The sequence below is a fragment of the Telopea speciosissima genome, chromosome 2 (genome assembly GCF_018873765.1).
Source record: "Telopea speciosissima isolate NSW1024214 ecotype Mountain lineage chromosome 2, Tspe_v1, whole genome shotgun sequence".
In the NCBI taxonomy this organism is placed as follows: Eukaryota; Viridiplantae; Streptophyta; class Magnoliopsida; order Proteales; family Proteaceae; genus Telopea; species Telopea speciosissima.
In genome coordinates, this window is record NC_057917.1 from 46,072,645 (window position 1) to 46,100,301 (window position 27,657).

Here is a 27,657-nt window from a genome sequence, read left to right on the forward strand (position 1 = left end):
GCTGATTGGAGGGCAAGAATCCATGTAGCTAACTCCAGTTAGTTTGTATAAGACTGAGTAGCAGTTTTAGTTATTGTGTACCTTCTCTTTTTACTTTTATTATGTATATTTTGACTTTGCAAGGATCCATGTAGCCGACCCCATTTAATTGGGAATTGGGATAAGGCTGAGATTTTTTTTGTTGTTTTTTGCATATTAGAATAGAACCTAATTATTTTTTTCTTCAACTATCTGCATTGGAAAAGTGAAGTAGATGCATATTTATCAAAATATAAAATATAAAACCCCCAAAAAAAATTGTTATGTTCAAATTTAGGCAGCATTTTCTGTTAATCATTTTTCTGTGGTGAACCTCAAGGTAACCACAACTAAGGAGGACAAGTAGTTGACATTTGCTACAGGAAATGTAGGTATTTAATCAAAGAATCCATACATACAATAACGGGACTTTCTTATTGCCCTTAAGGTGTCAAATAATTTGTAACCCTACTTTTTTCCCCTTTTAGTATAACACATTTTTTTCAATGAGGGTAAATCATGTCATTTCACATGTGTACTTGAAAAATTGGCAAATACTGACAGCTTTTGATAATATCGTGATGATAAGTTACTTCAAAATTATTTTTCAACAGCTTTTGTTACCCGACTTAAAGAACTTTGGGGAATAAAATAAGGGACAATCAAAAGAAGGTTACAAGTCCTAAATACACCTATAGGTGTCATTTAGACAGTCCCTACAATAAATGTTTGCACTTAAACAAACTAAAGCCCCTTGGAACTAGGAGATCTTACCAGTTTAGAAAGATCAAGGCCAGAAAGATTCACCCCTCTAAATCTGACTCTCTCAAATTGTATACATTTGATGATATCTGTGCGAGTCAATTCAGACACTTCAGTTTTAATATTGGCATCATCATCCTTCCTCCCATTTAAAACTGCATGGATTTCCGTAACTAATCCCTGAAAGTATGTATGCAAGACTTTGTTAACAATAAAGATGACAATGCCCAAACACATCAAGAAACAAAGGTACCCTTTTCTAGCCAGATTGCAAATTTTTTTTCTAATACAAAATATATTTAAAAAAAAAAGATAATTTCATTTCCCATTCTAAGTATGTGCATAAAGATGTTTACATCCCTGAAAGAAACTGCAGTACCAAATGGATTATTGAATAGTGAACTTGGACGATTGAATTCAATGTCATGCACAGCTAGAAAAATCCCAAATGCAATTTCAGCATTCTGCAAACAAAGGGCTCACGAAAGGTGGACCCTGAACTTGGCAGATGGCAAAATCAAACAAAAATATTCTAGATAAGCATTTTCATATTTTCACAGACAATCAAACCATGAAGTCAGCAGCCAGATTGTTGACCACCATGCCCTTAGGGTCGTACTAACAGTAACACCTTAACTGCGTTCACTTGGAAACCCCTGAAAATGTCAACAGACTGTCTTGTTTGAACCAATGTTTATAGTATCTTTCCGTATCCGCCAATACCAACCGATACGTATCGTATCTTTAAGGTACCAATACGATACCTGAAAAAATGGTATTAATACACGTAAGAAACCTCATCCTTTCTATAATCAATTGAATGCACTTTTCTCATCGTACTTTGGTCTTCTTTTTATAAAAACTTTTAAAAAAAAAAGGACCGTACCCTGTGTACGAGGCTCCCACCACTGCGGGGTCTGGGGAGGGTCATAATGTACACAGCCTTACCCCTGTTTTCGTAGAATTTGGTCTCTTTTTATGGATGATATATTTTACATATTATTTATTTATAGTGTTTATGCTTCAAAACTATATTTTGCAGATATCCTAAGCATTTCCACATGTATCTTTAGTGTATCTTGCGTCTCTCTGATACAATACGACACGTCTCTTAAAATCACCCTTTCGATACGATACCGATACTTTAAACCTTGGTATCTTTAGCGTATCTTGCATTTCCATATGACTTCTCAGTGAGGAGCTCTCTATGTGAATAGCAGTAGGTATCCTCCGTCTATGATTTGAGGCAGAGACGCGCTGGAACCTCCTTCACGGCGCCATGGAGGAGATGAGAAAAACCTAGGGTTTCTAGAAGAGGAGTGAAGAAATGAAGAGAGGAAGGAGATTAAATAGAAAAGAGAGTTCTCAAACAAGCTAATTCAAAAGGTTTTGTTTCCCTCCTGATATTCTAATTGAGCGGACTCAAATTATATAGCAGGCATGCAGAAACATACACTGGTTTATGTTGAAAAGACCTCAAACTCATATGGCCTACAGTACAGGACAATAAGATAGAAACGAGAGACCAAAAAAAATTAAAAAGAAATTTCACAATCTCCACCCTGAAATCAACTAACAGACCTTAGAATAACTTGTCGATTATTCTTGACACATGCAAACAATGGACTGTAGCATGATCAAAATCAACTTGCACTAAAATCCACCCATAGCAGGGAACTCAAAAAACATGGTCATAGGTTGCTTCTTTACAGCATTGTATCTATACAAAAACAGTCTCAAACTAGGTTATGCCTGAACTTATGTGGATGCTAAAAGAAGGCCCTCCAGAATCAAGATGAACAAATCTAAAAAAAACATTGCAAGAGGTAAATATTAATTTTATGAAAAAAAAATTGAACAATTAAATCTAACGTTCTAGGGAAACTTTTTGTCTCAACTACCAGCAAGTCTGAATTCTCAAGCTATGCTTCAACAATTTGTTTTCAAGAGCAATCAGACAACGAATCAACAAAAAACTTTTGATTGCGCAGAAGAAATTAAATTCAATGAAAACCAGAAACATTAGAATTGTTCTAAGCATCTCAACTAAACTTTGGGAAGCGATACAATTCAATTAGAAGTTTAATTGTCAATAAATAATTGTTAATAACTTATCCAGAGAGAACCAACAGCACCAACTAAATGATCACTATTTCAAAGGCAAAGAGAAGTGATTTACAAGTAGTTGATAATATTCTGCTTCACGCAGAAGCTCTGGATATTCTGAATCTTTAAGTGTGGGAACAACACCATCCCTCAACCAATTGAGAATATGCCGAAAATGCTTCCCATCCCTATCAACAAAGGCAAACCCCTGCAAGAATTCGGCATGATCAAAGGATACACGCTGATTCAAGTACTTGACAGCACAGAACATACTCAAAAAAAAGAAAAATTGAAACATATGCACATAACTTCAAATTGACAAATTTGTCTTTCAAAACTTCAATCATAATGAAAATACATTGAAGAGTGAAAAACAAGGACTATGGAAAGGCAAATGAAATTGATGCACATTCGTGGGCGAACCCACTTGACCAGTCTGGCTATACAGACCAAGATGAACCGGGTCCCAACCTTGTTCTGGTTCAGTAGCATATTTAGGATATTAGTTTATTAACTATGAATTTATTTCCTTTATCTTGTTGGGTTACTCTGTGAGAGTCCAATTTGTAACAGATTACTCCCATTACAGCATACTTATGGATCCTTAGTTGGGTTAAATTGATTTTCTTAGTTGAGTTAATTTTTGTTTTAGGCCTTTAGTTTCTTATTTATATGGATGTAACGCAATTGAGAATTTTCAGAATTGAAGAATGGAATATTGAGTTTTGTTTGGAAGTAGCTTGCATGGCTAGCATAGTTTGAGGCCTCTGTCTCAGGCCTGATTTTGGCCAGCCCAAAAACTGAGTTGTCTCGCCGAGATACCAAGATCTTGGCCTAGATGATGCTTTTTTTTATTTTGGCCCCTGGTTTTGGTGGCCATATGACTTAATTAGGTCATGAAACTGGCAGGACAGCCTATTTTAGGCCCTATAAACATAGTGGATCCCTTACTTTTTTTTTAAAATCACATCCAAAATGGTAGTTTCACTTAGGGCCCTCGGTTGGTAGTGTCTGCAGTATATATATATATTTATTTATTTATTTATATTTATATATATCGAATTACTGATCAACAACCAAGTTTTGATCATGTTTTTTTGCAAAAATTACTTTTGGAGAAAATTGGGTTACCATCAAGTTCAAATCTCCTTCCAAGGAAGGTTGTTGGGCAGCAAATCTACTCATTGTTGTTGAGCAACATCCTCTTGTTCCAAGCTTTTTTGGGTAAGTGGGTGGGTTTTCTTCAAAAACTGATGAAACCAGTCAAGTTCACCGAGAGGAGGTCAAAATTTTGGGATGGTTATTTATATAAGGTGGCTTTGTAGCATTTCGACCAACACGAAATCTTGGACCGAAATTTCAGCGAGATACCGAAATTTCGGTTGAGATTATGTTGATTTCTTATTTCATGGGTGGTGTCGCCTCAGTACATGAAAATACCAAGATATTTACTGAGATCTCAGCGAGACCTCGAACCTTGGAGGCTAGGGCAGCTTGGCTGTTGACCCTTCATCCGTCCTACCCTCTCTCGATGAGTTCTTCTCCCCTCTCTTCTTCCCTTATTTCTTCTTTGCTTGTTGCTGTTACCCCTGTTCACTGCGATTGGCGGTACAACTGGGCTGAGAAGAAATTGATAGAACTCTGAAATCTCAAATCAGGCTTGATACTTCGGGTGTTGCTTCCTTTCCTTAGGGCAACTCAAGCTCGAGGTTTTATTTCCCAAAATCTTCTTATGCTGTGAGAAACAAGTTGAGGTTCACTGTTGTCCCTGTTCTTACCGCCATCTGCTATTTCAGAAAGTTTCCTTCAACTGGTTGCTTGCTGTTTCGCTGAATTAATACTTGGAGTTTATAGAGGTTGGGAGTGAAACCCTGCCATACAATCTCAGATTCAGCAGTCCCACAACGAAGGAGTAGTCTCCTCCAAACCGAGAATGTCTTCCGCCGCTGGTGCTGTTAGACCAAGGTAGAAGACGATCCCTTTTCTCCACCTTTCTTCAATTGTATTCTATAATTACTAATACCTTTATGTCTTTAGTCCTTTGTTTACCAATCGACCCCTGAAGAATGTGGTTATTATCAGATTGCCACTCGCCCTATACGAACCTCAATTTACTACTGTTTTGCCACTAATGCTCTTGATTTGAGCATTGAATTACTTGAGTGAGCCCATAGCAAACCCAAACAGGATTTCTAAACCCCGGGATCGCATCAGATACTAGACTAAGAGAAGTTGATGAAGATACAGATTTGAGCAACAATGTGAGGATTCTAATGATTACCCTGTCTATGTTTACTAACCTAAAAGAACTAATTTTATTCACTTTAATATTTTCTTAGTAGTAAGCTTAAAGGAAAGTTCTACAAGAGTACAAGACTGTTGTCCAACCTGCTATGATGTATGGGGCGGAATGTTGGCTAGTTAAGAAGTGTCATATAGCGAAGCTGTGTGTTGCAAATATGAGGATGTCAAGATGGATGTGCGGCAAAACTAGAAAGGATAAAGTGAGGAATGAACGTATTAGAGCTGATGTGGGAGTAGCCCCAATCAGCGACAAGCTCCAAGAATGTTGTCTGAGGTGGTTTGGCCATGTGCAATGGAGGCCTGAGGATGCCCCAGTAAGGAAGAGTGATCTGTTTCTGATTGAAGGAGCTAAAAGAGCCAGGGACAGAAGGCCCAAAATAACCATAGGTGAGGTTGGGAAGAATGACATGCATAGTCTAGGTCTTGTGCCAAGTATGACCTCAGATAGAGCCTATTGGAGGGCAAGGATCCACGTTGTTGACACCATGTAGCTGAGATTTTCCTGAATTCCTAGGTTATCCTCTGTCCTCTTACTTTCATGTTTCATTTCCATTTCTCACTTTCCTTATCTCATTTCTTCATTTTTATTTTCCATTCCTCTTACTTTCCTTTCCCTTTGTGATGAACTCAGTTTTCCTTACTTTAGGATCCATGTAGCCGACCCCATTTAGTTGGGATAAGACTGAGTTGTTGTTGTTGTAGTAAGCACCATAGCTATTTATGCCCTCAAACTATTGTTCTTTTTCCCCTCATTTTTCTGACTTTTATCAGGTAATTGGTCAAGCTAAGGTACATAATTTCACCCACACAAAACTGTGACATACAAAATATTTGATAATTATGAATTCATACCAGCTTCTTATAAAATAATTGTAAGATGAATATATGAACATTTTGCAAGCATATTATTCATATTGTTCTATTAAAGGAAGAGATATTTTCTTGAGAAATTAAACTTTTTAGAGGGATATGTAATCAAAAAACAGAATCGGTACAGCTAGCTTCAAATATAATGATGCACAGATCTGAATTGGCCATTGTTTTGAAAGGAAGAAACCTTCCTATTCCTTTTGATGTCTACACACGGCAAGACTCATGCTTTTAGTACAAAATGTGCCCCATAATGGACAAAGATCACCTCTTACAATTGGCAGTCAAAACATGGAATTGAGAACAAAACATTTTATTAGTCATTAGATCAATCACCCCATAATAAGAAAAAAAAAATTTACCAAATATTTCTGTTTCGACCAAGGTCGAAACGAATCGGGCCTCGAGTCACTAACTAGGCTCTGTATGGCAACGTTTCTGTTTCCAAAAACTGGTTCTGAGCCAGAAACAGTTTTTTTTTTCCTACTTTTGGAGTAATGTTGTACCAAAAATGTTGTATAATGAACTTGGAACAAATTTTGTTTCTGCTGTTACAGAAAAACAAAAACATGTATGGAATGCATCTTCACAGAAGTATATCTTCTGGTGCCGGTGGTAGAGATGGTGGTGGCATTGTGGTGGTGGTTGAAGTTGCATTGGAGGTGGTGCCGGTGGTGGTGCTGGTGTGCTGGTGGCGGCGGTGGAGGTGGTGGTGATGGTCGTGTCATGCGCATTTTTGTCCTAGCTTTCTGTTTCTGTTTTTTTGGTCCAACGTTTTTATGTTTCTCAATTCTGTGCCAAAAACTCTTTTTTTTTTTTTTTTTCCAGTCCAATCCAAAAAAATGGACCGGGCGACATAAAGGTTTTGTTCCATTTCTGTTCCAAAAAACAAAAACACCAAAAAAGAGTTTTTTTTAACTTTACCATACAGAGCCTAGGTATGCAAGATTTCAATAGAAACTTACTGATTTCAGTCGAAATCTCAGTTTTAAGTTTCAGTTCGACCGAAACGTTACATTCATGCAATATAAAAACCAAGTTTCAACCGAAATGTTACATTCATGTATTTCGGAAGTTTCGCTTGGTTTCAACCTTGGGTGTCAGAAAACCCCAATTTTTGTGTTCTTTGCCCAAATCACCTACAAATCTTGGTAGAAAACTAGAACTAATATGTTGGAAACTACTAAATTATGTGTAGCATAGGCCATATTTAGATAGTATACAGCAAGGTATGCCATACACTACAAACCTAGGGTATGAAACTGAACTAGCATTTAAGGTATATTTTTTAACAATCTAAATGTTCCATTATGTTTAGAAATGCTTAATTAATGTTGCCCTAAAATTTCGGACCAAAATATGGCCATTTGACCACTGAAATTGTCAAATGAACGCAACCACCGAAACATGCAGGGTATCGGCCAGGTTTCGAACTTTGCCTTTACAACTTCTTCTATAAATAAGCAATACACCACGAACATGCTGGTGCCTTGCTTAATCAAATAGAAAAGTCAAGAATCACTCATGTCACTATCCTAAAGCATTTACATACATTGACACTCCATACCCTTAACCTCACACAGATAGTTTCTTTAGCCACTGAATAGTTGATGAGCGTCATGGGTCCAGTAACTCTTTAGGCAATGCATTAGCCATATAAGGGGTGAGAAGGGAGATAATGTACATTGAGCAGTATCCATTGTGTAATGTGAATTCTATTTTCCTCTTGTGAACAGTGTTCCAATGAAGCGCGGGTTTTTACAGAGACAATACTTGTATAAGTATTCCTGGCTATGTGCCCAATAAAATTCCTTTGTTCTTCAGCCCAGACAGACAGAGAAGACATAAAGAATGAGTTCCACGACAACCAAGTCAAAACAAGTACCTTTTCAGGATCTTGAAGCATCGTCTGGCGGCCACTGAACATCGTTGCCAGCATTGAATCAGGATCACGTTGAGTCAATGTGTCAACTGTAGTACAGAATTTCTTGCCTCCTACAAACAATCAAGGAATGTTAAAAATTGGTAAAGATCATATTATTTAGTGGAAGACATAAGATAGCTATGAGATGTAACAGAAATTAAATAAGACTTTTCCAGTAAAGTAGTAATTTCAGATTCTCTTCACTGAATAGAAATTTTCTGATCAGTCTACGGAGGAAAATAACAACCAAACGGGAAATTTTGAAAAGAGCAGAAGGCCGGGGTTGATATTAACCAAGAAATACGACCACCACTCAAAAGGCGCGCATTTACTCTCGACAATGTAAATTCGAAAAGATTCAGATTTTAGCTTCAACCGACTAAGGAACTCAAATCGAAGATTTTAGGTTTCTACACCCATGAAACTAGACAATCTCAAATATTTGTTCACTGAGACTGAAAAATGAACAAAAGGCAGACTGGCAGAACGCCAAAACGAATATGAAAATCCAACAGAGAACAAAATAAAAGACAACGGAGATTAGATGTTCGAAGTTACCAATATTAAGACGAACCAGGGAATCAGAACCAGAGCTCATTGTCGTAAGAACACAAAAGCGTAACACAGCAAAAAAAGATGACCAGCAGGCGACTTGGAACGACTCTGGCACTTGTAGCAAAGGCAAAAAGGTGTACTTTATTCCGTCCAAATATCTACATAAGACCTCTAATTCAGGGAAATTTTTATCACTTTCCTATATAAACCTATATTTACTCAAACTCCCCTATTCCCGCAAAAGTAAACTTTTCTACCTGTCCTCCTCCCTGGGGTTTTGAAATGGCCAAATTACCCTTCATCTTCATCTTCATCCGTCTATTTTCTCTTTTTTATTGTTTTTCAATTGCTTCTTCTACGGACACAAAGAGCAAACCTTGTCCCTCCCCATTTTTTCCTCCCTCCTCAACCTCACCCTCACCGAAGTTGAGATCCTCACCCTGGCCCTATCCCTATCCCTTCCCTGCTATCTTACATTCACACTTTCAAAGAGAATGAATTGAAACAAGTCAGACTAGAAAATGATTGCTTTCGTAGAGAGGAGAAGCTTCTCTGCGACATACACCAACGGAAGGTCTCATCAGCGGCAACCGCATCATCTATGACAGCAATTGCAATAGGACCAACAGTTTTGCCAAATTCTCCAACAAACTTTGGTGAGAATAGGTCTTCTCCTCGAACACAACACCAACAAAGTTTATTATTGCTTGTCATGTTTCGAGCTGCAACACCAACATCTTGGGTGGTTCAGTCATTAGTTGGCACATTATGAGTTGCAATGTCAACCTCTTGGCGGTTCAGTCATAAGGTGTATTAGGACATTATTTTATCATTATTTGCTTATGTAATGAGTGAGGGAATTGGGGATTGATATTTCTATTGTACAGACCCTACAGTGTTGACTCTGTGGGTGTGGGGAATAAACCTGAGTTATATGGTTTTAGTGAAGAGCGTTGAGCAACGCACAAAACCGTGAGGGGTATTGTTCCATGGGCGTAAGCCATTATGCCGAACCACGTATATGCTTGTCTTGTGATGTGTATACTTTTATATTGAACTACTTTGATTGCAAAGTGGGTTAGGATCATTGATAGACCTCAACTACACTTGTAGTGTGCGGTGGGTGACCATACGCTTGTGTGTGCTTGTTGAATTTGACTGTTGGGAAATGATTTTTAAATATACACAGATTCACCCCCTCTCTATGTCTGGTGTCATTCATCAGTTGCATAAGTAATACCAGTTTCCTTTCTTTTGCACCCCATGAAAACCTCACATCGTATACATCTTCAATACAAAACGAATTTAAATTAAACATATGTTTCATATTTTACCTTTGTATTAATCACTAAAGTTAGTAGACATCATGTGAATATTGCCCACAATTATGCAACCTTGGCTAGACTTATAAAGCTCTTTGATAGTCATACTAATGTAGTCCTCTATGTATTTCCCCTTTTTTTTAATGAATTTAGTTTTCTCATAAAAAAAAATTGGGATACCAATTTTGGCATTAAAAACTAGGGATGTAAATGAATCTAATATGAATTGGATCTGATCCAGATAAGTCTTGATCGGATACGGATACACCTAAACGGATACAGATACGAATCAAATTCAGACTTTCAACCATCCGTTTATATTTTTGACTTGTGTAACCCAGGCTTTCCTCCCCTGTGATACGATTCACTCTCAATCGATGTCTCTCAGTTGAGTTTTAATCTCATGATTCTTTTTTCCTCATTCTCTAGAACTTGCCGAACCTTCAAAAACCCTTAAGATTATTAGCTACTTAATTTTTTTATTTTAGTTGGATATTTATTAGGATCTTACAAACCTTGGAATGACTATAGGTGAGGTTAAGTCAGAGTTATAGATATCGACCTTGGAAACAAGAGGTTTTAAGATTAGTTGATCAAAGATAGAGTATATGATGTGTAACTTAGTCACACTATGACGGATGATAACATGGTGAAAATTAAGGAAAAAGAGATACCACCAAGTGACAATTTCAAATATCTGAGATCTATTATACACAAAGAAGGTGACACAGATGATGTTTCACAAAGAATTAAAGTAGGATGGATGAGGTGGAGAGGTGCGACCAGAGTACTGTGTGACCGATACATTCCTTTAAAGCTTAAAGGAAAGTTCTACAAGACTGTTGTCCGACTTGCTATGATCTATGGGGGTGAAATGTTGGACAGTTAAGAAGTGCCATTTAACGAAGCTATGTGTTGTAGAGATGAGGATGGTAAGATGGATGTGTGGCAAAACTAAAAGGATAAACTGAGGAGTGAACGTATTAGAACTTATGTGGGAGTTGCCCGATCAGTGACAAGCTTCGAGAATGTCGACTGAGGTGCTTGGCCATGTGCAACGGGAGGCCTAGGGACACCCCAGTAAGGAGAAGTGATCTAATACCGATTAAAGGAGCTAAAAGAGCTAGGACATTCCTAAAATGACTATAGATGAGGTTGTGAAGAATGACATGCTTAATCTGAGTCTTGTGTCAAGTATGACCTTAGATAGAGTCTATTGAAGGGCAAGGATCCACGTTATCAATGCCATATAACTGAGATTTTTTTGATTTCCTAGGCTATTCTTTTTCCTCTTACTTTCTTTTTCATCTTCCGTTGCTTACTTTTCTTATCTCATTTCTTCATTCCTCTTACTTTCCTTTCCCTTTGTGAGGAACTCATTTTTTCTCTACTTTATTTTTGAAAGGATTTATGTAGCTGATCCCATTTAGTTGGGATAAGGCTGAGTTACGTAGTTGTTATATATAGATTTTTTTATTTTTCAATTCTCCAAACTCAAATCTGAATAGCCCTTAATGAATTCAAATTTTCGACTATCCACTTACATCCTTATTAAAAACCATGCAAGGGAGATAGAAATTAAAAATAAGGAGAAAAAAAACCGCTACCTGATTGTGTGGCTCTTGCAGATAAACATAGGAGCACATGAATTTAACACCCTGCCCCTATAAAATTAAGAAACATATCCATGTTGATGCTCCTGTGTGCTTTTTTGTCAGTAGGCACTATAGAACTGGACAACGATCTCTTGCACTGGAAAATAAATAATGTTTGAACATAATCAGATAATCGTTTTAAGAGATAAAAAACAATAACCGGTTGTGTAGCCCCTGTACCAATGTGATAGCGAATGAAAACATGCATGGAGGCAATGACTTTACTAGGAGTTGAATGGTCTATGTACGGATCCACATCCTCTACTTCCTCAGCCCTACTTCCATCCTACTTCCATGCGTTCCTAGCGCGCCACGTGTCCTGACAACCATCCAACGGTGGTTATTTCAAAAATTCAAATTTTTTTGAAATCCTTTATGACATCCATTTGAACCACTTTAAACGCTAAACCAACCCCATCTGACCGGTTCGATGAAAAACCAAACCGGTCTTATCTCCATTAAACTAAACCAATCCACATCCCATATCACTCGATTTCCCAAATCTAGACTAGTCCTCTCTTGAAACCCTCTCTTTCTCGCTCATCCCTCTCCCAACTCCTCGGTGGCGACGGCTACTGCGACGGCGACCAGCGAAGGAAGGCTATGAGCTTCGGTCCTCTCTTACTCACTACTGCTCCTACTGCTGCTCCTACTGCTGCTCCGGTCCTCTCTTACTCACCCTTGACGGAGCTTGATCCGAAGAAGCATCGTGTGGGAGGTATCACTGCTTCGCCGAATCACCTTCGCTGTTTCAATCATATTGGTGGGTTGGAGAGAGCTCCAACAGTGGTGGTAAGTCAATTCTCAATTCCTTGATTTTGACTATGAACTGCTCGATTCTTCTCTCCTTTTGGTATGTCTCTGTTTATGGGTATCTCTAATCGATTCTCCGATTAGTTTAGAAATGGGTTTTTAGTTCTTTTTTATGTTGTTAGTGGAGATTATAGTCTGGGAGCTGTGTTGATACTCCTTTTGTTGGGATATACAGGGAATAGAAAAAAGGATTTTGGGTATTTGGTGTGGTTCACTTCTCTAAGATTTCGTTCTTGACTTTCGTCTTCTTCTTTTGGGGGATTTCGATTCTGATAGTGTTTGTGGGAGATCAGTATAGAGCCATGGTTTTTTTCCTATGCTTTTCTAACAGTTGGGTTTTGCGGAATTTGTTGTAACTTAACCGTACAGATTCTGAGTTTATCTTGACAAAGTCTGTTATTCAACCTTCCCACCTGAAGGAAAAATATAACGAATTTCTTCCTAAAATTTCCTGTACCCACCAGGAAGGTAGGGAATGAATTTCTTCCTAAAATTTCTGCATATTAGTTAACTAGTTCTAGATGAAAAAATGCACATCCAGAGTAAACCTTTAGAATCCATAAGAGCTTGGTTTGCTTGAAGCATGTTAGAAGGTGAGGAGCCATTTGATTGTTTGGTAGGACTAGGCTTCCTAGGATCTGACTTAATAGTTAAATAACCTTGCTCACAGTTTTAGGTCTCCTCACTCATAATCAAGTCTACTGATCAACTCATGATAAGAAATTTATATGATCTAAAACACTTCAATTAATATGCAGATGAGTGCACTTGATGATGATAACAAAATATAAATTTTTTTTATTCCAATGCAAAAGCAATCCAGAGCCATTACATCTCATTTGGCCCCCTCTACCTAGCTTTGCCATAGTTCTTTCTTAGAAGGGTTTTGGTTTGTGTAAGATAATACATGTTCTCCTTCTTCTACAGAACCATTGCCCTACTATAGAAAATTATTCAAAAACTGAAAATCTCCATAATCAAATGTTAATTCCAACACCTCTTAAATTATTATAACTTTTGGGCAAAACACATCAGAAATTCTCATTCCAAATGTGATGGTTTGAGATAACTTATCAAATAAGGAGACTAAGAGCTACTCCGTTTTTTTCCTCTCCTTAGTGATACATCTTTCAACATATCTTAATTTGTATACATTCCATTGATTCCCAAGTGTCGTGTAAAGCTACTCGTGTGGACCAGATAAGATAAGATTTCGTTTTCTTTATAACAACTATCACCTCATTCGCCCATTCCTTCCCTTTTTTTGTTTTTTTTTTCCTTTGCCTTCTCTTCTTTGTCTCTCCCTTTTTCCTCTTTACTAAAGAGATGTAATGGGTAGTTGATGGGAATTCATTTTCATCTCATTTTTTTTTTCAAATGCAGAAGTCTTCTACCATCATTAGTTTTTCACATTTCCAATCTTGACCCTTCACTGGTACACTTGTTACCAAAATGTTTTGGCTTTGGTTCTCAGAATTTGCATCTAGTATTTATAATACAGTTGGATAACACAAGACAGATTACATGGCAAATGTGGGTGCTTTTAAGTAAGTGTTGTACAATGGTCTTCAACTCTTGGCATAAGCATTTGCTTTTTCAGTGTTAGATTCCATACAAGAAGTTTGATCTGGAGGTTATTTGCAAAAAATGTGATCCAGGAACACCTATGGCAACTTTTCTTGCAATTAGTAGGAAAAAGACAAAAAATATTATTTGTGTATCACTATGTAGAGATAGGTGTAGAATTGGTTTATGCAACTGGTTTGGATAACACTAGAATCCATGGAACTTTAGCTCACTTTTTGTAACTACACCAGCTAATCCATGGCACTTTAGCTCACTGTTTCAGAATAATCATTTGATGTTTCAAATTAACGTTAACAACAATATCCATTATTCTCTTGAATTCTTGGTTCTTTCTTCCAGGTTCACTTTGGTGTCCTAGTTGAACTATCAAGTGATCTAATCCAATTTTTTTAATTTTACAAGGACAATGAACTCTACAAAGCCTATGTGTTCTTGTGGACAAGGTGAAATGGTATTGAAGCAAGCATATACTCAACGAAACTATGGTAGATGGTTCTATAAATGCTCTGCAAATGAGGATCATCCAAATTCCTTCATGTGGGTGAGCTACTACAAGCCCAATGAATCTGCATCATCCACTCCTGATCGTGATATTGCCCATGCTCGGGCACCAAGATATCAAGCATATCGGGACGATAGTCAAAATTATGTGGTGTGCCATATTAGAAAAATGGATTTAATAGTCCTATGGCGTATATGTGTTTCTGTTGCAATTATGTATCTTTTATTTCGGGGTTAAACTTCTTTTGTATTATTGAAGTTGAAAACATTACCCCCCTATAATCTAACTTGCAAATGGATTTTCAATGTCATCTCCAACATTTCCTATTTTATATGGAAGCATAGGAATCAGGTTGTTATTTTGAATCTTTCTCCTAATCTAATGCAACTCTTGAACAATATCAACAAATGGATTATTGACTTGGAATTATCTCTTTACTCAGTCACATTGGCATATCTAACCCGTCTTATTCAGATCTTAAGACTCTTTCATTAACACAACCTAATTTGATTTGTGTAAGACAATCTAACAACGTTGTTTTTTGGGAAATTTACACATACCCCCCTGAGGTTTAACGAAAGGATATTTTTAACCCCCAGGTTTGGAAAATTCTGCGTACTCCCCTGAGGTTTGTAAACGGTAACAGATAGGTCCATTCCATCAGTTCATGACTAACACTGTTAAAAAATAGACTTGAACTGACGGAAATGCCCTTGCCATTGGGGATTGAAAGTGAACTGACGAAATTGCCCTTTCCATTGGGGATTCACAAATGACTAATTCGTTATGGGATTTTTAGGGTTTGAAATTGAAGAAAATCCCAAATGCAGAGCTGCAACTCTTCTTCCTCCCATTCTTGGCCGAGAACCTGCTTGAGCACTGTGTTGTTCCCTTAATCGAGCCACACCGGAAGAGAAAAGGGGGTTAGAGCACCTGCAACTTCTCCAAGAAGGGGGTTAGAGCACTTGCAACTTCGATAAAGCTCGGGGAAGAGAAAAGGGTTCTAAGACTGCAACTTCTCCATCTTCTCCAACTTCTCCAACCTCGGTTTGACCTTCGACTCCAACATCTGTAAGTATTTCCTTGAATTTCTTCATCCATTCTCAAACCACCCTATCCAGAAATTTGAAAAAAATAGGGGAAGCATTTAAAGTTGAAATTTCTGCCATAAGAAAGTAGAATTTGATAACACGGAATATCAGACCTGCTGACCTTTCTGGTTTGCTCTGAGCTGTAACAGCCTTCAATGTAATTAAAATTCTTCTCTTCACACCTTAGCAGCCCCTTTTCCAATTTAAATGTGTTCTCATGTTAGGTAGTCCTCGAGATGATCGTTCTCCCTCTACCGATTCAATATTTACTTGAAGCAAATCCAATGCTCAACCTAAAACCACAGAATCACAGTACTTCACATATTTCAAAGTTCCAACCAATTTGAAGGATAATTAATCATCCACATGTTTGAAGAGCAATAGACACTCTTAAAGAGATCATTCCCATCATGGAGAAAATTTCAAAACCTTCCTTGGTAAGATTGAAGTCCTATAAAAGAATAATGTGTTATTGGTAAAGCAGGATTTGGGTCCAAAATAGGAGAAAGGCAGTTCCCTAAATGGTCTCAGTAGGAAGAATGCAAAGTAAACATCAACCACAAGCATGAACAAGAAGTGACTTTGATATAAGTACAAAAGAAAATGAGTGCAAAATTATTTAGAAAATCCAAAATAGGAGAAGCCAGCTCTTGACCAAAAAAGGAGTAAAAGGACTTAGATTTTTCAGGAGGGAGGGGGAAATAAAAAAGGCAGAATTCAGAACTGCATGAGAGAGAGAGAGAGAGAGAGCTAAAAATGGTAGAAACATACCATTCAAGCTCAAAATGAGAACTAAACCAGAAATCAAGTTATAAATAAACCTTACGTGAATGATCTCAAGAATAAGTTCAGATAGGATATAATTTAGTTATATGATGTAACAAGAGTTGGAGATAATTTAGAATTATTTCTCCCTTATTTCTTTTATTATTCTTTGGTTTTCTAAGTTGCAGTGTTCTATTGAACCAGTATAGTGATAGAATAGTCAATAAGAATTTGTGACATTGATGCATTATGTTGCAAAATTGTATAAAATATTTGGGTTGTGAATGTAACTTTTGGTGTATGGAATTGTGACCAGTCTCTTGATGTGCATCTATCTTCTTTTTTGCACTAATATGTTGTGTTTATGTATTTTGTACAATGTTGTTGATTGCAGGACAGGATTTGAATAATGGAGAACACTGTATGCAAGTTGATCTATCATTATGTGAAGTCTGAATCCAAAATTGTAGATGTGGACAGATTTGGGTATTTGGACATGATTGGTGACATATATAACTTATTGTTGAGTTATATACCCAAAGGAAGGTCTGTGAGTTTTAATTTGAAATACATAACACCTGATACGGGTGAAAATATAAATTTGGACAGAGATGAAGATGTGTTGAAGATGTTTCATGTCTTGAAGGAGGAACCTGAACTGAACATATATGTTTATGATGTGCAAGTGGGTGATCCAGTGTTATATACTTGTGAATGGACACACACTTGAAGTGATTGGCGGTGATACTGCCATTGATAGACCAGGAAGTGAAGAACCACTACTCACCTGCAGAGCTATTTGGTGGTGATTTACCAAGACAAATTGAGACTGCTCCAACAGAAATTGAGATTTTGCCAAGAGAAATTGAAGAAAGTAGTAGGAGATCTAAAGCAACTGTAAGGAGGGGTGGTGGTACTTTAGGTTTACCCAAGTTAATGAGTGGTGCCATTGGTAGTGCATCCACTGGTACTACATGCATTGGTACTACACCCCTTGGTAATACAGCAACTGCAAGAAGGAATGTTGGTATTAGTAGTACCTCAAAAATGAATCCTGTCGTGAGAAATGAGAATAGTAACACTTGTGTTCTCGAGGCAAGAGATGGAAGTACTGCTGGTGTGACTGTTTACAGCAAGAGTACTGCCAATATGAGTGACTGTGGTATGACATTGCAAGAGGTTGGGATGTCTACTAGATATGTAAGTAGGGGTCGTGGATTTCTTAGGGCATCTTCCACAAGTGGTACCAATATTGCATTTGAACCTGTTGCTTCACCTACCAAGCTGCCTGACAAGGAAGTGGAAGAAAATCAGATCATCAGTGATACATTTGATGATGAATGGAAAGCTGGAGAGTCAGATGAAATAAGTGAGAGTCAAAGCAGTAGTGAAGATGATGTTAGTGAAGAAGAGTTGGAGAAAGAGGATGACAGTAATGATGACCAATCTGAATGTCAATCAGAAGAAGGGGATAATATGGGTGATGGAGAAGGGGGCGTGGACCAAAATGTCACATTTAGAGTTGGTCAAGAATTCAAGAATATGTATCATTTCAGGGAGGTCCTAGAGGATTATGAAGTTCAAGAGGGCTTCAAAGCTTTGAGGCACAAGAATGATAAATCAAGAGTAACTGCAATATGTGCTAGGAATGGGTGTGCATGGAGGATCCATGCTTCAGTACTGCCTAGTGATTGTATCACATTTGTGGTCAAAACACTTATAGACAAGCATACATGTAGGAGAGAAGTTAGCAACTTGAATGTAACTTCAAAATGTATAGCAAAGAAACTTGCTTCCAATCTTAGGGCAGACCCTGCAATGAGCAACAAGGTAATGGAAAATATGTTGAAAGAGAAGTACAATGCGGATACAACTAATATGAGGCTGTATAGAGTAAGATGGAGAGCCAGGGATGAAATTGATGGGAGCCATGCAAAGTCATTTAATAAGTTAGAATCATATGGGGACATGATAAAGGCAAAAAACCCTGGCAATTCATATGTTATCCAATACCATAATGGAAATAAATATGGAGAGGAGGATGCATATGGGGTGGTGAGAGTAAATTCACAGTTCAAACGTATGTATATATGCTTTGATGCATGCATACAAGGATTTTTTAAGGGATGTAGGCCATTCATAGGCCTTGATGGGTGTCATCTTAAAGGTTTATATGGAGGAGTCTTAGTTTCTGCAATTTCAGTTGATGGAAACAATGGGATATTTTCAGTTGCATATGGAGTTGTAGAATCTAAAGGAAAGGACAGTTGGCTATTCTTCCTCCACCATTTACATGAGTCCATTGACAAATGCATAGAAAAGGTTTACAATGGAAGACCAACCCTTCATGATATACTCACATTCATGACTGACAAACAGAAGGTATAATATTTTCCTTAAGATTAAGTTCAAATTCAGAATTTTTTTCTTAACATCCCTCACTTAAACAAGTCCCTTATTAATATTATATAAATCAATATGTTTTGTACAGGGTCTTATTGAAGCAATTTCAACCATTTTCCCAGAAGCAAACCATCAACACTGCAGCAGACATCTATACAACAATTTCAAGAAAGTTTTTGGAGGTGGAGGTGGGCTTGTATTACGAGGTTATTTCTGGGCAGCCAGCAAAGCATACAATGTTTTTGAATTTCAAAGGGCCATGGATGGTATGAAAGTAAAAAAGAATGAGGCATATGTATGGTTGATGAAGAATCCAATTAATATGTGGAGTCGACATGCATTTGATCACAGAGCCAAAAGTGATCAAATAACCAACAATATGACTGAGTCATTCAACCAATGGGTTGGATCATGCAGGGCTAAGCCAATCCTTACCTTAATTGATGTAGTCAGATATAAGTTGATGGGTAGGTTACAGAAAAGGTTTTCAAAGGGTTGTAACTTTGAAGAAGAGCATATCACTCCAAGAATGAAGAAAAAACTTGATGATTTGCAGAGAGGTGTCAGATATTGTAGAGCAACATTTGCTGAAGGAGATAAGTATGAGGTACAGGATAACAGTGGTAGGTATGTGGTGGACATGGCAAATAACTTCTGTGAGTGTGGGATCTACATAGCAACTGGATTGCCATGTAAACATGTGGAAGCATGCATTCAATATAATAGGGTACCTCTTCAGCAATTCTGTGATTTATACTACTCAAAACAGAGGTATATACTAGCTCATGAGGGGATGATTGATCCAATGTCTGATCTAAGCACTTTAGCAGACAGATCCCTACTTCCACCACCAATGAAGAGGTCAATTGGCAGACCAAATAAGTCAAGGAGGAGAGAACAAGATGAGGCACATAAAGAAGACATTAGGAAGAGGTCTAGCACTTTGAGATGTAGCAAATGTAAATCATTTGATCACAATAAGAGGACATGCAAAGGAGGTCCAGTTGCTGAGAAGAGGAAATCTACTTCTAAGAATAAGGTACCTTAACTGATTTTATCATTCTACAATTAAACTCCTTCCCCCTTTTATGCATTAATATTTACCACTACAATTCTTTGTTTTGTTCATGCCAGGGGTCCTCTCAACAGAGGACACCTAAGAAGGGAACCAACTCTTCTCAGCCCAGCTCCACTCAGCAAAGCTCCCCTTAGATGGTAACCAGATCTTCTCAGGCCAGGTCCCCTCAGCAGACCTCCCCTTAGATGGTAACCAGATCCTCCCAGCAGAGATCACCTCAGATGGTAACCAGATCTTCTCAGGCCAGGTCCCCTCAGCAGACCTCCCCTCAGATGGTAACTAGATAATCCCAACAGAGATCCCCTCATATGGTAACCAGATCTTCTCAGGCCAGGTCCCCTCAGTAGACCTCCCCTCAGGTGGTAACTAGATCCTCCCAACAGAGATCCCCTCAGATGATAACCAGATATTCTCAGGCTAGGTTCCCTCAGTTGACCTCCCCTCAAGTGGTAACCAGATCCTCCCAGCAGAGATCACCTCAGATGGTAACCAGAGCTTCTCAGACTAGTTCCCCTCAGGAGGTAACCAAGTCCTCTCAACAGAGGTCTCCTCAGCAGAATGTTGGTGTCAAGGTAGCACTATTAACTGAATTATCATTTTCATGTTAGAGTTTTGTATATAAAACTTAAAATTTTACATATATGTTTTGTTGATGTACATGATTAGCTAGTTTAAATAAATGCCTGAGTTCCTACATTGGTAAACTGATATTTATTTTTGCCATGTACAGTTCAGTTGCTGTCTAGGAGCAGTCCATGGAGCTAATAAGTTACTGTGTTGGAGGTGCAGTGTTTTGGAGCTGAAGGTTGGAGGAGTTGAAGTGGAGTTGCAGTGTTAGAGCTGAAGTGGAGGCTATGGGTTGATTTATGGTTCAACAAGTTCTATTGGATTTAGTTGGAAAACATTTTATAACTTAATGGTTTGACTGGGATTTTTACTGGTTTTACTTGGATTTGGATCAACATTTGGTATTATGTTTGCAAATTCTGTTTTAAATATGATGTATGGACCAATGTGTTTGGAAAACAATTACCAATGTAATGGTTAGAGAATGGTTTGACTTTTTATCCTAAATTTAGGTCATTGAGCATTGTAGATCACTACTTTCCACCCCTACTTTTTATCCTAGATTTTGGTAACTACATATTCATTCTACTCAAACAATAGGAATATTTCTGGAGAGAAGAGGTGGCATTTAGTCCTTGTCTTCTGGTGGATCTTTTCCTGTATTCTCAGTACTTTCCATGCCTTCATCTACCTCCTTACCCAATTGAAATCCAGAACACTTTCCATGCTTAACTGAATTAAAATATGCAGCTTATAGTAATGACTTCTACATCTTCTACTTTTCACTCATTACATTACCAGACAATCTTGTGTATGTGCTCAAGAGTAGGCTTTCAAATTCAAGCATGGCTGAATCAACTACTGCTGTATTAAACCTAACATAAAATCTATTGAAGTTGGGGTTTTTAACCACAACAAAGTAAAGTGTCAAGAACACCAACAACCATAACATTCCAAATATAATACACTAAAATTCCAAATGCATTCATTGAAAGCAAATTGTTCATTCCATGTTTATGAACACCCCCTTCCTATACATTAGGTGAAACTCCCCTTTCCATACATTAAGTGCCCTACCCCATACACTCCATCATATTTTCATAACAATTACAACAAAGTTCAAGACGAATAATGCAACCATCATTTGACAAAACATCTTCATTGCAGCATTTGACTTTTCCAGCTCAATCACTCTATTCTTGAACCTACAAAATTCTTCCTCCTTCTGTTGCTCCATCCTCTGTTGTTCTTCTACATTAATGACACCCATAGTATTTGTTGGACGTGGTTGTGGAGCTGGGACATTGGTGAGGCTACATTGACCTGGTTCACTCATGGTCTAACACCATTGGAAGAAGTTGCAGCCACCATTATTTTTGTCTGCACAGTTATAACATAGCCTATTTGGGTTATCTGTTGAGTTTGAGATCCTCACAGCAACTTTTTTCCTACAAAAACACAGCTTGTTCTCAAACTTAAGGTATCCTGAATAGCTCTCATTGACACTACCAGAAGACATTATACCTGCAAACATAACATCGAATCTAAGCATTAATAATAGTTCCATCAAGGAATCAAATGATCTATTCCATGAAGAACTGAAAATGAATTACTGGAGAACAAGGAGGGAAAAGCATATTAAGCAAGTAGAACCATATCCCTACAATCAAGACTCCAGAACTCCACATATGTTTTAACTAGTCTCTCTTTGAGACCACTATATTTTAACTAGTCTCTTGTTTTGTGTCCTGCAATCCTATCTGCTGGGCAAAATCTGAATCCTATTTCTATGTTAAACCAAATTCTTATACATTCACTAACTGTTTTCTCTAACCCCAACAATAGGGCTGTAGGTATTCATTTGGGGATAAATTAATAGAAGTTCTTGGAAGCATTACACATTTGTTTGACTCAAAGAATTTCCCCTTGGATAGAGAAGAAATCTTTTATACAAGAAGATCTCCCACAAAGCAAAATAGAGTAGGTTATACTGAAATCATTTCAGGATGACAAAGAATTTTGCCTTGAGATCCTTGAAAGCATCACACCACATTTGTTTCAAAGATCAGATTAGCTTCATGGTGGATGAAATGCTTAACAATCTTATTATGAAAAATAATTGAGGTATGGTTTTATGTGCGGTCCAGTTAGGGAGGCCTCCCTGAATGGCTTCAATATCTACCATGTGTCAGATAAAGTGGTGATCAAATTTGGTGACAAATATGGCACCATACCCCGCACTCATATGTCAAATTCCAACCAAACAAAGTTGGCAATATGAACAATCCTTCTAAAATTTATTCGAAAATCAAAATTTTGAAAATTGTTGCAAACAAGGGAACATCAGAAGAGATAAAGAGAAAAATGCCAATATATGGGATACATAATTGAATTTTCTATGATATTACACAGCCTTTTTTCTGCCAGGTGGCAAATTTAGTGGTGTCGAACATTATGGATGGGCAATGGTAAGGTTGCTCCTTCAGTCTATTGTAACCAAGTGCTCACTGAGATGCAGTCACATTTTTGAGTTTAGAAACAGTTTCTCACTAAGACGCAGTCACATTTTTGAGTTTATAAACTTTCAAATTCCAAATTTTTGGATAGGGTAGTTGAGTCTTAAGGAATGGAGCACCTAGTTCCCTTCTAAGGCTGTGACCGAAATATATCGAAGGCTGCAGTTGGGCTTCTCTTAGAGCCTAATGTTGCTTACAGATTAAGAAATACTCCCTTCAAATTTTCAAATTTCTGGATAGGGTGGTTTGAGAATGGATGAAGAAATTCAAGGAAATACTTACAGATGTTGGAGTCGCAGGTCAAACTGAGGTTGGAGAAGATGGAGAAGTTGGAGAAGATGGAGAAGATGGAGAAGTTGCAGTCTTAGAACCCCCTTTTCTCTTCCCCGAGCTTTATCGAAGTTGCAGGTACTCTAACCCCCTTCTCGGAGAAGTTGCAGGTGCTCTAACCCCCTTTTCTCTCCGGTGTGGCTCGATTAAGGGAACAACACAGTGCTCAAGTAGGTTCTCGGCCAAGAATGGGAGGAAGAAGAGTTGCAGCTCTGCATTTGGGATTTTCTTCAATTTCAAACCCTAAAAATTCCATAACAAGTTAGTCATTTGTGAATCCCCAATGGAAAGGGCAATTCCATCAGTTCACTTTCAATCTCCAATGGCAAGGGCATTTACGTCAGTTCAAGTCTATATTTTAATAGTGTAAGTCATGAACTGACGGAATGGACCTATCTGTTACCGTTTGCAAACCTCAGGGGGGTACGCAGAATTTTCCAAACCTGGGGGTTAAAAATATCCTTTCGTTAAACCTCAAGGGGGTATGTCTAAATTTCCCTTGTTTTTTTTGCTTTTTTATAGTCGGATAAGCTAGAGACCTTGTTTTCAACTTATCCAGGAACACCTATGGCCCTACTCTCCTGGGCACGGAAGATACTGTCTCATATGCAATGACACCCATCAAACATTTACTATTATCAAAAAAAATCACCAAGATTATATAGTCCTCACCAAAAAAATAATCAACCATGAGGAATTCCTATTTTCACTTGGGCTTAGTTTCCTTTATGAGATTACTCAGAAGCCATATCTGATTGGAAAGCAAAGAAGCTTGATAGTACTACAAGGGGGAGAGCGAAAATAAATATCATCAAAGCTTCCTAAAAATTCAATTCAAGTTTCTTAAAATCAAATTCTTGTCATGAAGAGGCCATGCACCAACCACATAAACACATTACCCATCTGTTTGGTTGTTTTTCAAGTAAAAGAGTACAATCATAGACTATTCAAAACAAACCCAAATTACAATGTACTTCAAAACAAGCTATTTTTCATAACACTATTCTTCATTGTCCAAGCTTTCTGGAAGCGGTCTCCATGCTGCAACAATAAATACAAAAAATAATCAAAAATTGAGAAAGTTATTATCACAGTCATTAGATTAAAATTAAAAAAATAATTTAGCAACTTATTATCAATGTCACAGTTTCACCTATTTCTTGTTCTGGAGATAGATCAACTTAAGCTGCTGTTGTTGAACTCTGCGAAGAATCTATTGCTTGCACAATGCAAAAAGGGCAAAAGAAATTAATATTAAAAAGTAAGTTAGTATCACATATTTTTATTAAATATAGGTTTATTTGATTATACCAATAAAAGTGATCTGAAAGGCCAGTTCTTCGTATATTGAGATACACCACGAACATCTGATGTAGCAAGGCTTTGAGATGGTTCTTCTAGTGTTTCCATGCTAACAGAGGTTTGGCTTCTAACTGTTTTATTAAGTTTCTTCTGCTTTCCCTTAGTTTCAATGAAGACCTTATGTCTTTTGCCACCACCTTTCCTACCTTCTTTTCTTTTTAGCACTAAATCCCTATAAGCTTCAGAGCATTGAACTGAGTCTTTTGTAGTAGGACATGCTACAGTCAGTGTTGCAAACTCTTTACCCAAAATATCAGCATTAATGTTGGCCATCTCAAAATCAACGTCTATATTAGCTGCTTGGTTTACTAGCTTAACATATTTAGGCATAAGATGCATAAAAAGCTATGTGCGACTCAGATGGACATCTTCCACCACTTCTTTCCCCTTACTATCCTCCACCAAAATGTCTTTTGCTACTCGTGTCCATCTCCTCAAAATGTATTTTTCAGGAATACACTTTATCTCGAGCACATCTAAAACTTTCAAGACATGGCAACATAGGATGCCATATGTCTCAAATTTCCTACAACTACATTATAAAACCTGCTCATGTATCTTATACAAGACTGCATGTTCTCTTTCCATAAAGTCACCTTCCTCATCAACCATTCCAATATATGATCTTTTACAGAGCAAGCAAGAAATATATCATGCTCCTTCCTAAATTCATTAAATATGTAAGCGGTATAAACTCTTCCTGCTTGTCTCAGCATTGGTGCGTTGCAACCCATGGTCCTAGGAAGTGTATTTCTTGCTTCAAAGTCAGCCTTCAATTCATTAGCACGTTTATCCTCAACAATCCATTCAAATTGCTTAAAAAATCGTACAAGATTCAATGTGGGTCTCAAATAAATTTTCAAATCACTGTTAATACTTTCAATGAGTTGTGTGCTCTTCACACCAAGTGTGATAGTGTATTTCATATAACAACGTGCCCATTTATGTTTAATACTATAAATCTGAGTTAACCATGAATTATTCTCAAGTTGGTAATCATCTAGCAAAATTTTTCATGCATTCTCAAATTTCTCTTCATTTTCATAGTGGAATATGCATTTATTCAAATCCTTAAGAAATGATGATCCATGCTTCATCAAATTACCAAGATGTTTTATCCCATTCTGCATTGTATGCCAGGTACACAATCCATGTCGTGTTTCAGGTAAAACCTCACCTATTGCCCTTGCCATTGCAGCATCTTGATCAGTAAAAATGGTTTTGGGCTTCTTCTGTCCATGAGCTTCCAAGAATATCTCAAACAATCATTTAAAGGAAGGAACTGTCTCATCATACAGTAGTGCAGCTCCGATTATGGTCACACCCTTATGATGGTTGAATCCTCAAAAATTCCAAAAGGCTTGTACTCCTTGTTTGTGCAAAACGTAGTGTTAAAGATAACAACATCACCAAACAGTGCATAGTCAATGAGCATCCTCGGATTTGCCCAAAATATGTTTGTTATCTGTTCTCCATTATCCAGTTGCAAAGAGTATGTAAATGATGGGTTCTTCCTTGTCTGGTTTTTAAAATACGCTAGCAAACTCCCAGCTTCACCAAAGGCTAGATCACGCTGACGTTTGGTTTGAAGGTAATTATTAAGATCTACCCTGGTGCAACCTAAGTTTTCGCTACCACCTATTTGCATGCCCATCAAATCAAAAGTAGCCTTGGGCCTGATACCGGAATCATACTATTCCATGGGCAACTATATTTGAGACTTGGCGTTGAGACCGCATCAAATGAACAGTTGCTGGTGTATGCAAATCATGGTTGTGGTCATCAAAAAAAACCTTACATTCATATTGACCATCCTAGATATACACAATCTTGCAAGACAATCAATTCTGCTTTCTGCACGAGGTTCCTTCGTGAACATATCTCTCTTGTCGTTTTTTTGATGTCCATGTTTATTACATACAAATCTCCTCTGTTTAATGATTGTCGGATCTTGCTTGCTCCTATGTGCATGATCTCTCCTAACACTAAAACCAACCTTTCTACCATACTGATTATAAAACTCATATGCAGCATTTTCAGATTCGAAAGTCATGCCAATCCGAGCTCTGTCCTGGACAGACACATCTTCAACACTATTATCAACCGGTGAAAGCAGTAGTTTGGACATAGGACCTACTGCAATAAGGGGGAAATTTTAAATAAATACCATGATTCTCTTCAGTTAATAAACTTCAATTAATATGAAAACTAAAAAGACCGGATAGTAGAAAATGAAGGCGAATAAATGGAAACCCCGTTATATTAAATGGACAAATTACTCCATTATGCAGTCACTTGAACCAGGGACCTCTCAAGATTATGTACACAACTCACAAGCATAGGCTGCCAAACTCAATCATAGACCCATGACTAGCACAATTACCTAGTATTAGCTTTTGTTTTTTTTTTGGTGAACATCTGAAGCCCAAGAACAGCCAAAACCTCATGATATTGATAAATGTGTTGCAAAATAAAAACTCTGAAGAAGATACAAAGAGAAAAATATATATGGTAAGGCTATAAAAATTGTGATAAAGTGTTACAAAGAAAGCTGACCAGAAGAGGGTGGCAGGGAGAGGGAAGTTGATGCAGGACAGATGAACCATAGTTTCGCAAATGCCCTATTGATTACAAGAGGGGGGGATGAATTTAAAATTTGAAAATTTGTAATCTGTCATATTGTTTACTAGGGTAACAGTGAATAATCATTTCAAAACAACAGAAAGCCAAATTAGTAGAATAAACCAGCATTATGGCAAATAAGTAGAACAAAATCTAGAGAAGTTCGTAGTTCATCATGTCCTTCTCTAAGAAAATGCACATGTACCGTAGGTATTACTTCTGTCAAAGGAAGCATCACCAACATAATAGTAAGTACCTTTTTTCAATTTTTTGTGGGGTGGGTGCGGGGAGGGGAAGAGTTTATGCTCCCAACCAGTAAAAATGCCAATGGTAAGATGCATAAAGTACCTTTTTTTTGTCGAGGTGGATGGGTGGGTGGGGGGAGTGGGTGTGCACAAGTAGAAAAATTCTGTCCAAAACAGTGTGTTCTCCCAACCAACTATTTGCCTTTGAATTTCAGTTTGTGCATTCCTAAATCTTCTATTACCACAAAAAAACATACAAA

General features: G+C 37.6%; 2 protein-coding genes across 2 annotated transcripts in view; both read right to left on the reverse strand.

Annotated features, from left to right (window-relative positions):
• Positions 1 to 8,614, reverse strand: part of LOC122649838 (FH protein interacting protein FIP2-like) — a 43,499-nt gene extending 34,885 nt beyond the window's left edge. The window contains exons 1-4 of the mRNA XM_043843085.1: positions 8,543 to 8,614; positions 7,946 to 8,055; positions 2,960 to 3,094; positions 793 to 960 (exon numbers count right to left, since the gene is read on the reverse strand). Of these exons, the coding sequence (XP_043699020.1) occupies positions 793 to 960; positions 2,960 to 3,094; positions 7,946 to 8,055; positions 8,543 to 8,582 (453 nt within the window). The 5' untranslated portion in view covers positions 8,583 to 8,614. The remainder of the gene's footprint in view (positions 1 to 792; positions 961 to 2,959; positions 3,095 to 7,945; positions 8,056 to 8,542) is intronic.
• Positions 8,615 to 24,143: 15,529 nt separating this feature from the next.
• LOC122650759 (protein FAR1-RELATED SEQUENCE 5-like) lies at positions 24,144 to 26,658 on the reverse strand. The gene is made up of 6 exons (XM_043844145.1): positions 26,527 to 26,658; positions 25,855 to 25,995; positions 25,636 to 25,762; positions 25,127 to 25,530; positions 24,480 to 24,842; positions 24,144 to 24,209 (listed from the first exon to the last, which is right to left on the reverse strand). Exons 1-6 carry the CDS (start codon positions 26,656 to 26,658, stop codon positions 24,144 to 24,146), a joined length of 1,233 nt encoding a protein of 410 aa, XP_043700080.1.
• Positions 26,659 to 27,657: the final 999 nt, after the last annotated feature.

What these genes read in the sequence shown, in the direction of transcription:
- LOC122650759 (XM_043844145.1), bottom strand. Translation starts at nt 26,658, where the DNA reads ATGTCCAAACTACTGCTTTCACCGGTTGATAATAGTGTTGAAGATGTG. An exon ending in ATAATCAGTATGGTAGAAAG is followed by an intron (nt 25,996 to 26,526) that starts GTTGGTTTTAGT and finishes AATGGAGAACAG; the next exon opens with ATAACAAACATATTTTGGGC. An exon ending in GAATGGGATAAAACATCTTG is followed by an intron (nt 25,531 to 25,635) that starts GTAATTTGATGA and finishes AAATTTTGCTAG; the next exon opens with ATGATTACCAACTTGAGAAT.